At 37.7% G+C, this 11,238-nt stretch overlaps 2 protein-coding genes across 3 annotated transcripts; one reads left to right on the top strand and one right to left on the bottom strand.

The window, feature by feature from the left end:
- The first annotated feature begins 3,836 nt into the window (after window positions 1-3,836).
- LOC103443541 (probable protein phosphatase 2C 76) lies at window positions 3,837-7,465 on the top strand. The gene is made up of 9 exons (XM_008382418.3): window positions 3,837-4,138; window positions 4,465-4,828; window positions 4,990-5,117; window positions 5,618-5,716; window positions 5,978-6,136; window positions 6,312-6,398; window positions 6,525-6,616; window positions 6,927-7,001; window positions 7,190-7,465. Exons 2-9 carry the CDS (start codon window positions 4,503-4,505, stop codon window positions 7,346-7,348), a joined length of 1,125 nt encoding a protein of 374 aa, XP_008380640.1. The 5' UTR covers window positions 3,837-4,138; window positions 4,465-4,502; the 3' UTR covers window positions 7,349-7,465.
- Window positions 7,466-7,612: 147 nt separating this feature from the next.
- LOC103443558 (uncharacterized) lies at window positions 7,613-11,103 on the bottom strand. Of its 2 annotated transcripts, none has more exons than XM_070826983.1 (9): window positions 10,951-11,103; window positions 10,294-10,384; window positions 9,886-10,026; window positions 9,676-9,781; window positions 9,269-9,451; window positions 8,634-8,796; window positions 8,282-8,514; window positions 8,019-8,108; window positions 7,613-7,874 (listed from the first exon to the last, which is right to left on the bottom strand). In XM_070826983.1, exons 2-9 carry the CDS (start codon window positions 10,306-10,308, stop codon window positions 7,828-7,830), a joined length of 978 nt encoding a protein of 325 aa, XP_070683084.1. In that variant the 5' UTR covers window positions 10,309-10,384; window positions 10,951-11,103; the 3' UTR covers window positions 7,613-7,827. The 2 variants fall into 2 exon arrangements, with proteins under 2 accessions (XP_070683084.1, XP_070683090.1); XM_070826989.1 differs by having other exon boundaries at window positions 10,294-10,412; window positions 10,951-11,087.
- Window positions 11,104-11,238: the final 135 nt, after the last annotated feature.

The raw sequence follows: 11,238 nt of genomic DNA, 5'->3' as shown, positions 1-11,238 counted from the left end.
CTACCAATTACTTACGATTTACACATGCCACTTCAAAGGTTAGGTTTTCCTAATACATATTCTCCTCGTGATATTCAAGCAAGAACGTATATCTAACATGCAATCCGTCTGTGATATTCAGATCAAATATGAACATGCAAGACTCATTAAGTTTTATGAAAACCTTTTGAAGACCATGCAACCCCTAAGAACGTGATATTCGCCTTAGATGAAATTACAATTATCAGTCACAAGAAGCAATACTCAATCCTCCGGTGATATTCCGACCGAATTGCATCCAATTACTTGTCTAAACATCCTAATGGTGGTCAATCATCAAGATAATTAGATAGTTTAAAACAGTGATCAATAACTCAAAGTGTGCATGCAATCAATCATAAGTAATTAAATAAAAATTACATATTCATGCTAAGGCTCAAGGTTTCGCCCTAGCAAAAGGAATTAGTTATGCATATTCATAATTGAAATCATAGAAAATATTATTACAAATAAAAGGAATGAAAGCACCTTGAAGTAGAAAATCTCCAAGAACCCTAGCCAAGTTCTTTGTCTCTAAAGTTGAATAATAATAAGCGTGGTCCAAAAATTGTAGACGGCCCAAGCAATATATATGCTCAGCCCTCACAAACCCTAAGACATAGGTTTTTTATTCCAACTAGGAAACTAAGAAAAATAATAAAATATCTTAGAAAATAAAACCCTAGTTAAACTAGGAGAATCTGCCAAGTACTTGTCCAGCCACGTTTTGGCCTCAAATCTCCTCCAAATCCGGCCCAAGATAGCTTGTTTTAAATATAAGGACCTTCCGAACACATCTCCAGAAGGCCACGAAACCATCCGAGGTCATCTTGGGCTCCAAAAAGGCAATTTAAGCCCAGAAACGTCATTTTCCAGCACCGCGCATCACTCCTTTATTTTATCGCCAGAAAATAACCGCTTGATGGAAAAATCCAAAATTTTGATACGACCAAGCTAAGTGACTCACGAACGTCTTCCAACTGGAATTACTCCAAAATTCATCCATTTGTCCATGTTTTGCTTCAGAGGAAGTCGAAAGTCCTATATTGAAAATACAATTCAAAGTATCAAAATTCTTCCAAAATATTAACCAAAATATACTAAGAATAGGGTTAAATATATAATATAAAATTCACTTATCAATATACTGTTCTCATATTTTTATGAATTGTCATTAGACTTAAATCATGTTCAAAGGAAGGAGCAGTCCTTATAGACAATATTTGGAAAGCTTCTTATTCTGATTTGAAAGACGCTATGATAATGGCGTTAAAATGTGCTGTAAATTATATCATGTGTTGACCCTAAAAACTACCAAGCCTACGTGGCGCGCAGGCCGAGTAATTAGTAAGTTAACTACGTCCTTCGGTTGTATGCAGCATGTGGGATGGCATGTCCCCATGCAGAAACTGCAAATTTGGTTTTCATAAGCAGAGTGCGGGCTATTAACTGAAGCCGCTTGATCAATGCTTCTGCCTCTTCGATATCTGGAATCGGCGCTTCGACAAACTGATCGTGATTTCCGCAAAGCTGAGTTTGCGTGTGACAGGTGCTGACGAGGCTGAAAAAGACTTGGAAATTTTTGGCCAATTGTTGACTAATAGCCTCGCCTCTCGAAACATGGGTAAAATGAAAGGGATGGGCCGGGGAGGAAAGGGGGAGGGACGAATCGAAGCGACGCATGGCTGAATCTCAGTGGATCGTGGCAGAGTGGCCTTTAATCCCAAGTTTGTCCTAGGATAGCCTTATCTTTGGGAGGTGTTATCATTCTAATTCCCATAGTGGCTAGGGATTTTACTAAATCATCATTTTCTATTTTGTAGCTAAAATGTCCAGTTGCACTGCCTCTTCCGGCAATAGCAATTGTTAGCTGTATATTTTTAAATTCTGTATCCCAATCAGAATATCCTTTAGCTTGGATTCCTATTTCCATCCGAGCTATTCCATCTTCTAATAATGTCATAAAATTAGGTGCACAATAAAATATTGCTGCTCCTGCTCTGAGATCTATCGATAACCCCACTTCATCTTTCAAAATAGCTGAAATACCAGAAGGTATTTTACCTTTAGAAAAACAAATATGGGGAAAAGTTGAAGAAAATATTTACTCTGACCAAGAGAAATATTATGAAAATATAATTGCTGAAGCCTCAAAAGAACTGGCCAAGGCTGAAAAAGAAAGTGAATTAGAGTATATATAGCAAAACAATTGTTGTCCCAACAGAAATGCATAAACACATCAGTTTTTCTTCTTCTCTAAGTAATTGTTGCCTTTGTATTTCTTCAGAGCTAAGTCTGATACTTTCTGAGTCAGCAACTTTTACTTTTGATAAACAAGTCATTTTCTGTCATGTTTTAATATTAATTCTATGAATTCGGAACTGTCAGAGATCCGAAAAAATGGTTAAATTCAGGATTACAGCCTGATGTTCAGTACATTAAAGAAAGTTTGGCAAAAATACATTTTATATCTATACAGATATAGGGTTAAGTAAAGAATCATTAGTTATTCGCTCAAGCACCCGAGGTTTCGTGTTCGTAACTCTCTTCCCGTGCTGGAGGTTGGTTTCTCTCAAGTCACACTGGTCATTATATTTCAACATTCGAAAGACCATCGAGAACTTGCGCCATCGAAGTTTAGAAGTAAGAAGTATAGCTTGAGGTACTTCATAGACGCCAGAGCCAGAGAATGATGAGCCGTCGATAGAAATTGTAGCAATAAAATTATTCAAAACGTTGTTTTTAATGTGCCTCGTACCACTAATTGATTTTAGGACGGATGCTCTTATGTATTTTAATGAGCTTTGCTCTCATATAAGCATCAAAACACTAAAAAAAGGGGTTGAGATTTAACTAAATCTCAATCGTTATTTCATGAAACAAATGTGCCGGTGATAATCATGCATATTCTAATATGGTATCGACATATTGTACATTAATAGCCTACAATTAAACTTCTATAAATTAATAGCCTTGGAACCAAGGAAAATCTATTAATCTAGCAAATATTAAATTTATCAAGGTATTCTTTATTTTCTTAAATATTGTACATTTTATTAGTTTTTCGCCCTACGAACTAACAATTTTATATATGTTTAACCAAGTAAAATTTATGCATTTGCTTTTTTTTTTCTAAAATAGATTGGTCATTTTTCAATGTACTAATTATTCTATTTTACGAAAATTTAACCAAGTGAAAACTCTATTTAAATAAACAAAAGCTATAGTAACACAACACATCATACATGCAACAATGGTTTCTAATCTCAACCATGTAAAGAAATCACAAAATTATTAATTTATATATGTTATGTGAGACCTATATGAAACTTTGTATAATGTATTATCTTATAAATTTAGTGAATTATTAATTTAGCACGTTATCTCCAAGTCGAGACTTATTATTAATGTCGGATATTAAATTATCGAGATTGTATTTACTTTCTTCCACTTATATAACAACATACGACGTATTTCCTTGTATTCCTAGCAATATTACCGCTTGAGAAATTTTTTATTGTGACTGAAACATGAGTGGTATACCATGTGTTTTTATATATATGATAGGAAATTTTATTTTTTGAGTTATTAACTTTTCATCACACGTATCTAATCATTTATACAGTAACACATGGTGTATCACTACGTTTACTGGTCACACTAAAAAATCTCTCTTACCGATTAAGGAGAGGAAGCAAAGTAGAAAAACACGTGGCATACAAGTATTACGAGTCTCAAAACCCCTCGTGGATGCGGCTGCACCATATGACTCCTAAAGTGGATGTATGAAAGCCGCCACGTGGCCACCTCTATTCACTGACAAGCTGCAAAAAGCATCTCTCTTTCTCACTTCGTTTACTCTCTCTCTCTCTCTCTCCTCTCTCTATCCACCGCCTGAATCGCACTCGCTCACTCAGTCTCTCTCTTATTTTCTCTCTCTAGGGTTCCATATTCTATCAGGTTTTTAGAGCGAGAAAATTGTACTTTAAACATTCCTGTGCACGCATGGAGCTGATTGGATCACACTTTTAGATTCGGATCCTTGCCGTCTGCGCCCGGTTTATCAATCCGATCCGATCCGACTCGGTGCTCGAACTCGAAGATTTCCATCCACAATTCTGTAATCAATTCAACCTTTTCTCCTTAATTTCATCGCGAAATTTGATCGAATTTAGCTCTTGATCTGCTTTTGATTACCTGTGGACGTGCGTATGTGTTTTCTGTTTGTGAACTTGTCAATTAACTTCCTGTTTGGTTGCCGAGAAAGCTGAGGAGGAAAGTGATAGAAACTAGAAAATGTTGTTTTCATTTTGCATCTTCCTGTTGCTTGTTTATGAAATTAGCTTTAGCTCAATCGGAGTAGGCTCGATTAATCGATTTACTCGAAATTTTGTTAGTTACGTTGGCATCTTTTGGTGATTTTCGATTTCTGCTGTGCATTTGCAGAAGATCTGGTTTCCGCTGGTAGACCGGTTTATGTTTAGATGATATGCAAAAGTTACATAAGGAGTGTGATTGTTCATGCTGGGCATATCGTAACGTCTACGAAGGCAAGGGTGCATTTCAACAATACTGATAGATTTTGCATGCTTGCCAATTCGCGGAACCGAGCATTTAGGGCGAGTTTAGCAAGGGTGCATTTCAACAATACTGATAGATTTTGCATGCTTGCCAATTCGCGGAACCGAGCATTTAGGGTGAGTTTAAGGATGATGGTTGATACAGGTGCGACGGATAACCAGGGATCCGTTTTTGATGTGCTGCCTGACAAAGATGAGGATGGTGAATATACCAGTGGAGGGTGTAAAAGGTTTATATCGATTCTCCTTATTTGTCTTTATTTTTTGGGTAAAATTTATAGGCGAAAGTGATACCCTTATTCAGCTATAAGTTGACCCGTTCTGAGATTGAATGATCTAACTGGTGCCTTTTGGACTTACCTTCATGTTCCTGTCTTTGTCTCGTTGACAGCGAAGGTGGAAAACTGAGTTGCGGTTATTCAAGTTTCAGGGGAAAAAGAGCAACCATGGAGGATTTTTATGATGTTAAAATGTCCAAAATTGATGGGCAAATGGTCTGCCTGTTTGGAATTTTCGATGGTTAGATTCTCGTTATATTCCTTTTTTGTTTTAGATAACGGAATATGTTCTGATTACTAAAAGTCTTAAATGTAGGGCTAAAAATCATTCGTTACAATGTCTATGGAATGCTGTCTACATAAGAATCAAGAGTGTTTGGACACGTGGAGTATATTTAGGTTTTTCGAACATATTTGGGACCATTTAGTGGCTGAACCCTTAGGAAACTGCAGTGGCAAACGGTTGGGCAAAACTGATAACTTTTGCTGCTTTAGATGCTACGTGTGGTAACTTTCCACGTAAAGGAAAAAATCAAAGCTTGTATCATTTTAATTACGGAGTCGGTTGATATTACTCGCATATATCTGAGGGTACTGCTACATAACTTTGACCTTATTCCTAAGATGTAATTGTCCTGAGATTTCAGTCAAATATAAGCATTTTGCCTATTGGCTGAAGTAGAAAGTACTTGTCCTATGTATGATGCAAGGTTTTCTAATTTTTTTTGTCTGTCTTTACAGGTCACGGTGGTTCTCGTGCTGCTCAATACTTGAAGGAGCATCTATTTGACAATCTCATGAAGCATCCACAATTCATGACAGACACAAAGTTAGCTATTAGTGCGTTCCTTTATACCTAAATTTGTGCAGCACATACAATAAAGTGTTAGGGTGATATGGTTGTAGCATGTCTATTGTTCTGACACAGGATCCCATACAAGTGGAATTATTTAGTTTTGTGTCCTCTTAGTTCATTTGGAAAGAGATGAAATTTTTTTACACCTGTCATTTCATCAAGCTGTGGGGTCCTGCACTGAACACTATTCTACCCTGTGACATAGGTCTGTTTGGTTCTTCTGGGTAACTTGGGTGACCTTGCAGGTGAATCGTATCAACAGACCGATGCAGACTTTTTGGATTCTGAAAGAGATACATACCGGGATGATGGTTCTACTGCTTCAACAGCAGTCTTGGTTGGTAACCATCTATATGTTGCCAATGTTGGAGATTCACGTACAGTAATATCAAAGGCAGGAAAAGGTATAAATTGAATCCTTAGTCATTGAAAAGTGGTTAAAAATATTATGATACGTAACAGAATTCATCATGAAGTATATCCGACACCTTTCCATGCTGACAATGTTGAATGTAAGAGTTTAATATTTTGATATGCTGGATATCTAAAATTAACTTTTTTTTTTCCCATTTTGGACAGCTATTGCTTTATCCGAGGATCATAAACCAAATCGAAGTGATGAGAGGAAGAGAATTGAAAATGCTGGGGGTGTTGTAATGTGGGCAGGTAATGTGCTATTCAAGCATCAGGTGTTGATTTTATTCATGGGCTTGAAAATTTCTATACGGTTTCACTGTTTACAACATTATGATAAATCAGCAAGTGACCTACTTCTTTCTGCTATGTTCTCAGGCACTTGGAGGGTAGGAGGTGTGCTGGCTATGTCTCGGGCTTTTGGGAACCGCATGTTAAAGCAATATGTTGTTGCAGAACCTGAGATCCAGGTGATCATTGAACTTGTCGCTGTTTGATTCTGGATTAACTTATTTCTTTATTTGTTTTCTGAGGATTTAATCTGTCCGTGTGGTGAACCCGTCTTTACTCTTTCTGAATGGTAAATGGTAATTTCCTACTAATTGTTGTATCCGAGGAGTCTTATTTTGGTAGCGTATATCACAAAATACTTGTTTACTCGTGGATGTTACATATATTTGTATCCCCTAGATTGGAAGATTTTTCATTCCCGATTTCGAAAACCAACACAGATTGGAAGTTAAAGCAAAATTTTCATCAGTTTTTTTCTTTCTATTTCAGGACCAGGTGGTGGATGATGATTTTGAGTTTCTAGTGCTTGCTAGTGATGGGGTATGGGATGTGCTAACGAATGAGGTAAATCCTATCCTGGCTGTTACCTTCGATTTTGACACATATGCAGACACAAGGCCATTCACCGGTCCTTTCACGATCGGACATGGGATGGGCGAGTTCTTTTGTGTAGGCGAACGGTTGTTTTGCAATATTATTGCAATGATAAGAACCCTGGCTCCCTGCTTATCTATTTCTGCCTCATGTTTCAGGTTGCTGTTGAAGTTGCCAAAACAGAAGAAGAACCCGAGGCAGCAGCTCGAAAGTTAACGGCGGTCGCCTTCTGCCGTGGCAGTGCCGACAACATAACGTGCATTGTGGTGAAGTTCCGGCATGACAAAGCAGAGCCAGCCAGCGCTCACCAAGATTAGAAATTTTACATATTGCATGTGTGGTTTTGTCAACATTTTTAAGAAAACTGAATATTACATTTGCGCATGCAAATGGATGAATGTGCTTATAGAAATTAAAGCAATTTTGTTTATTCATTAGTTTTGTATCTAATTTTTTCGATTTCCTGTACGTAGAAGACGGGGTTTTCGACCTGTTTTGGTTGCCGTATTTGTACATGTTTGCATTGTATACCTCTTCTGCATAGCTGTAAAATGTCGGATCGGGTGTTTTGAGTGGCGCACTTCATGTTTTAGGGCTCAATCCCTAAATTATTAAACATGTAGAGTCTGAAGTCGGACCCGTAAAAGTCGAACCCGAAAAAGTACGTACAAAAACGAAGAGAATCGAGACTCAAAATTTACATGTACTCATTGCTCAAAAATAGCATCTACCTCATCCTAAACAAAAGAGAGCTCCAAAATACACGAGACCGCGTTGCCTTGGCGCGTAAGAAAGGTTACTCCGATTGAGAGCCTTCACCAGGGTCGACAAAGAACTCTTCCACTGCGAAAATAACGCGTAAGGTAGTACTTAGTTTTCTTCTCCAAACCAAAGAATCATCGATGCAATCAAACTAGTAAGAAACGAAAAGAATGTTCAAATGGAAACATCGAGGGACGAAGCATTTGAGTAATGTGGTTTTAGTACCCATGTCATTTTGCTCTGGAGAATCAAGCATTATGTCCGAGTCGGAAGGCAGAAAGGGTGAACCCGAATAGTTTCCAAGTGATCCAAGATCTGTTCATGAAATAAGTTGAAGAAGAATCCATCAATAAAAGAGGAAACGGTTAACAAGCGCACCATGGCTTCACACCCAAAACTTATTAGAAACTCTAGTTCGGTATACTAAACTGTTTCCCGTGTCCATGTTCTTCAACATAAGATTGTGCATCAAGGAAAACTGTTCTTACCTGGTAAGTTTGGCCATCCAGCAGTATCAACGAGGCCGAAATTCCAAGGAGCCTGTCCCGATAACTTTCCACCATCTGTTCCATTACCGAACCTCTCCAAATTTGCAAAGTGAGTAAATGCAGGATCAAGCATCGATGTGTCTGCGCCTAGCCCTGATATTTCTGATGTAGTGTAAGGAAACTGGCCATTGGACACTGATACAGGACTCGAAACCATCTCTGTCTTGATACCGCTGTCAATGATGATCAAGAACACATCACAAACGACGGTCACTGTGTGCGTGCGTGACAGAAACTTTACTGAATGTTTAGAACAACTAAAGAAAAAGTGGATGCGAGATAGAATCCTCACTCTTGACATAAGTTTAGGGGCATATGGTGGAAATTTCCATGAGCAGGGATTCCATTGACCAAATGACAACTCGATATAGTGCCCATGGAATTGATTGGGTGATGACCCTTAGACGGAAATGGAGGTTGCTGCATGACGGGGTATCCCATAGGTAAATTGTTAACTGCACTAAATATAAACAAACGAGGAATAAGGGATCACATTACATTTAGATCTATGGCATAGAATTCAGTTAGAAGTAGCCGACAACCTTCCAATAAACCAACACCAAAAGTGAGAAGGAATTTGAATACGAGAAGACATGCATTTTAGCCATTTGCATTCAGTATGGCTTACACTTTACATGACCATGCTCAGGAAAGAAATGTCTCAACAAATAAGCCAAACAAGGTGTATCTCAATTACGAGTAAATTCCCCCTGAATATTTTTCCGAATTTAAGTATAATTTCCTCCTGAATATTTTTCCGAATTTAAGTATAATTTTCCTTTTTACCAAAGTTGGAATTGGAACTCAAAAACTGGTCATTGGCATTGAAAGAAGAGAAAACGGAATGCAGCTCCTACTCCTTTCTTCTACAAAAATTTAAAACGCTGACGTGTGCCTATACATTCAAGTTCTCGGAAAAGAAAATACCTGGCATGTAATGCATCCCATTATGCAAGGGAGGCAATGGAACCTCTGGAGGCTCTTGCTGTTTCATCAGATGGTATTGTTGCTCAAGCAAACGGTTGTACATAACAATTTGATTTTTCAGCTTTAGCCTCGTGTAGTAAGCCTTGAAAAATTCTGCATTTTCTACTTCCAATTTCTCAAGTACTAAATAAAAAAAATAAAAAATATGACAATTAGAGCAATTCGAAACATATAGCAGCAATATAACGACAAAGTCAAAATCTTCCTTTGCGCCATCAACTAGTAATACTTATGCATTGCGAACAATGAAGAAAATTGAAGATGTCATATAAAAGGGAATGGAAAGCTTTATTTCCATGTGTCTGGAGGAAGAAAAAACAAAGGAAATTATGTATGTAGTGGCATACCCAAGCTTGTAAAGCCCGGCTCAATCCTAGCACGATCTAACAGGGTATTGATGACTTCATTTTTGTTCATATACAACCGCAGACATCTTTCAACCAAATTCTGGACCTACAATGTTCATTAATTACCCAAGCAAAACAATGTAATTAAGTTTCGTCCTTGGAACAAAATCAAACTCAAGCTCAAACAAGTAAAGTAAAAATATGTCTTACAACTTCAATATCTTCACGCGTGACTTTTGTACTCTTGTTGCTGGAAATAGATACTGAACCAGAGTCCACCGTAGGAACCTCGCTGACGCCATTTTGTTGGTCATTATGGGGAAATTGCTTCTCCATTGACTTCTGTTTATCCTGTGAAAGTCCTCTTGCTTAGGGATACGAAGCTCAAAGAAGTAAACAAGACTTGCGAAATAAATGTACTGTTTTGAACTCATCAAAATGTGAGGCTATCTAGGAGGGGGGAAACAATTCAGTTGTATGGTTTATGGCAACAAACAGCTAAGAGCTTTTCATACAACAACACTGGCTTAGAGAAATTCGGGTGCTATCATTGTCTGTCAGATTAATAAAATCAACGATAACTCGCAGATTGAGAATACATATAAATGATGCTAAAACCTGCAATATCTTCATTTCACTTCAATGCACCTAAACTCCGAGCTTTTGTTTGGCTCGAGATCTTCTGTTCAACTTTCTACGATGGCTAAATCTGAGAGACCAATAAATCCAATTATGACCTGAAATATCATAAAAATTGTGTACAAAAGGATGAACAATTGGAATGTCGAATATGCAAGACGGGCAAATTTTCATCTAACAAGATTAGTATAACATGCCAAACAAGGAAATGGATTGATTTCACCACTTCCAATCATCCATTTATGTAAAAGGAACAACTTTGTTTTTCTGTTTCTGGAATTAATTGGTAAATTACAATCCTTCTCGTTTTCCATCAACTCTCGGCATCTAAACAGAGAACAAATCTCAGAAACCAACAACCAATGATCACTTCCCCCTGAACCCTTGTTTGGTTGCCAAGAGAATCCAAGAAAGAAAAAAAGAAAACAACACATCACCCCCCCCCCCAAACCCAAATCTCCAACTCAATTCTCTTCTTTTCTTCCTACCCTTTTCTCAGCAACCAAACAAACATCAAAATTTATGATAAGAGAACTGAAAGGAAGCATCTTGAAGCAAAAACAAGCAGAAAGATAACCCAGAAAAAAAAACAAAAATCGTGTGGGGGGAGGAAAAAACAAAAAGGTTTGGAGTTACCATAAAATGGAAGGCTTCGGAGAGGAGGACTGCTACTGCTACTGCTAGGGTTTCCAGAGGCAGGCTTTACTGAAACGTTGGTGACAGAGCTTAGGCATTAGAAATTTAAAACCAAGTGGGAAGGGAAACAGAGTGAAAACGTCGGTCGCAGGCAGGTGGTGTTTTGTTTTTTTGTTTTTTTACTACACGATATTTTTACACCAGATAAGAAGTTCGGTTAAGTCACACAATAGACAATTTAATTTGGTATCGAATTCGTCATTTATGAGATTCGAAATCTCTCATTTT

This window comes from Malus domestica, chromosome 01 (genome assembly GCF_042453785.1).
Source record: "Malus domestica chromosome 01, GDT2T_hap1".
Lineage (NCBI taxonomy): Eukaryota > Viridiplantae > Streptophyta > Magnoliopsida > Rosales > Rosaceae > Malus > Malus domestica.
The sequence above is the reverse complement of the archived record's forward strand: the minus strand, read 5'-3'. Positions and strand labels throughout refer to the sequence as shown.

What these genes read in the sequence shown, in the direction of transcription:
- LOC103443541 (XM_008382418.3), top strand. Translation starts at nt 4,503, where the DNA reads ATGATATGCAAAAGTTACATAAGGAGTGTGATTGTTCATGCTGGGCAT. An exon ending in GGGTGTTGTAATGTGGGCAG is followed by an intron (nt 6,399 to 6,524) that starts GTAATGTGCTAT and finishes CTATGTTCTCAG; the next exon opens with GCACTTGGAGGGTAGGAGGT. An exon ending in TTGCAGAACCTGAGATCCAG is followed by an intron (nt 6,617 to 6,926) that starts GTGATCATTGAA and finishes TTTCTATTTCAG; the next exon opens with GACCAGGTGGTGGATGATGA.
- LOC103443558 (XM_070826983.1), bottom strand. An exon ending in GCCGGGCTTTACAAGCTTGG is followed by an intron (nt 9,452 to 9,675) that starts GTATGCCACTAC and finishes TTTTTTATTTAG; the next exon opens with TACTTGAGAAATTGGAAGTA. An exon ending in TGGATGGCCAAACTTACCAG is followed by an intron (nt 8,109 to 8,281) that starts GTAAGAACAGTT and finishes TTTCATGAACAG; the next exon opens with ATCTTGGATCACTTGGAAAC.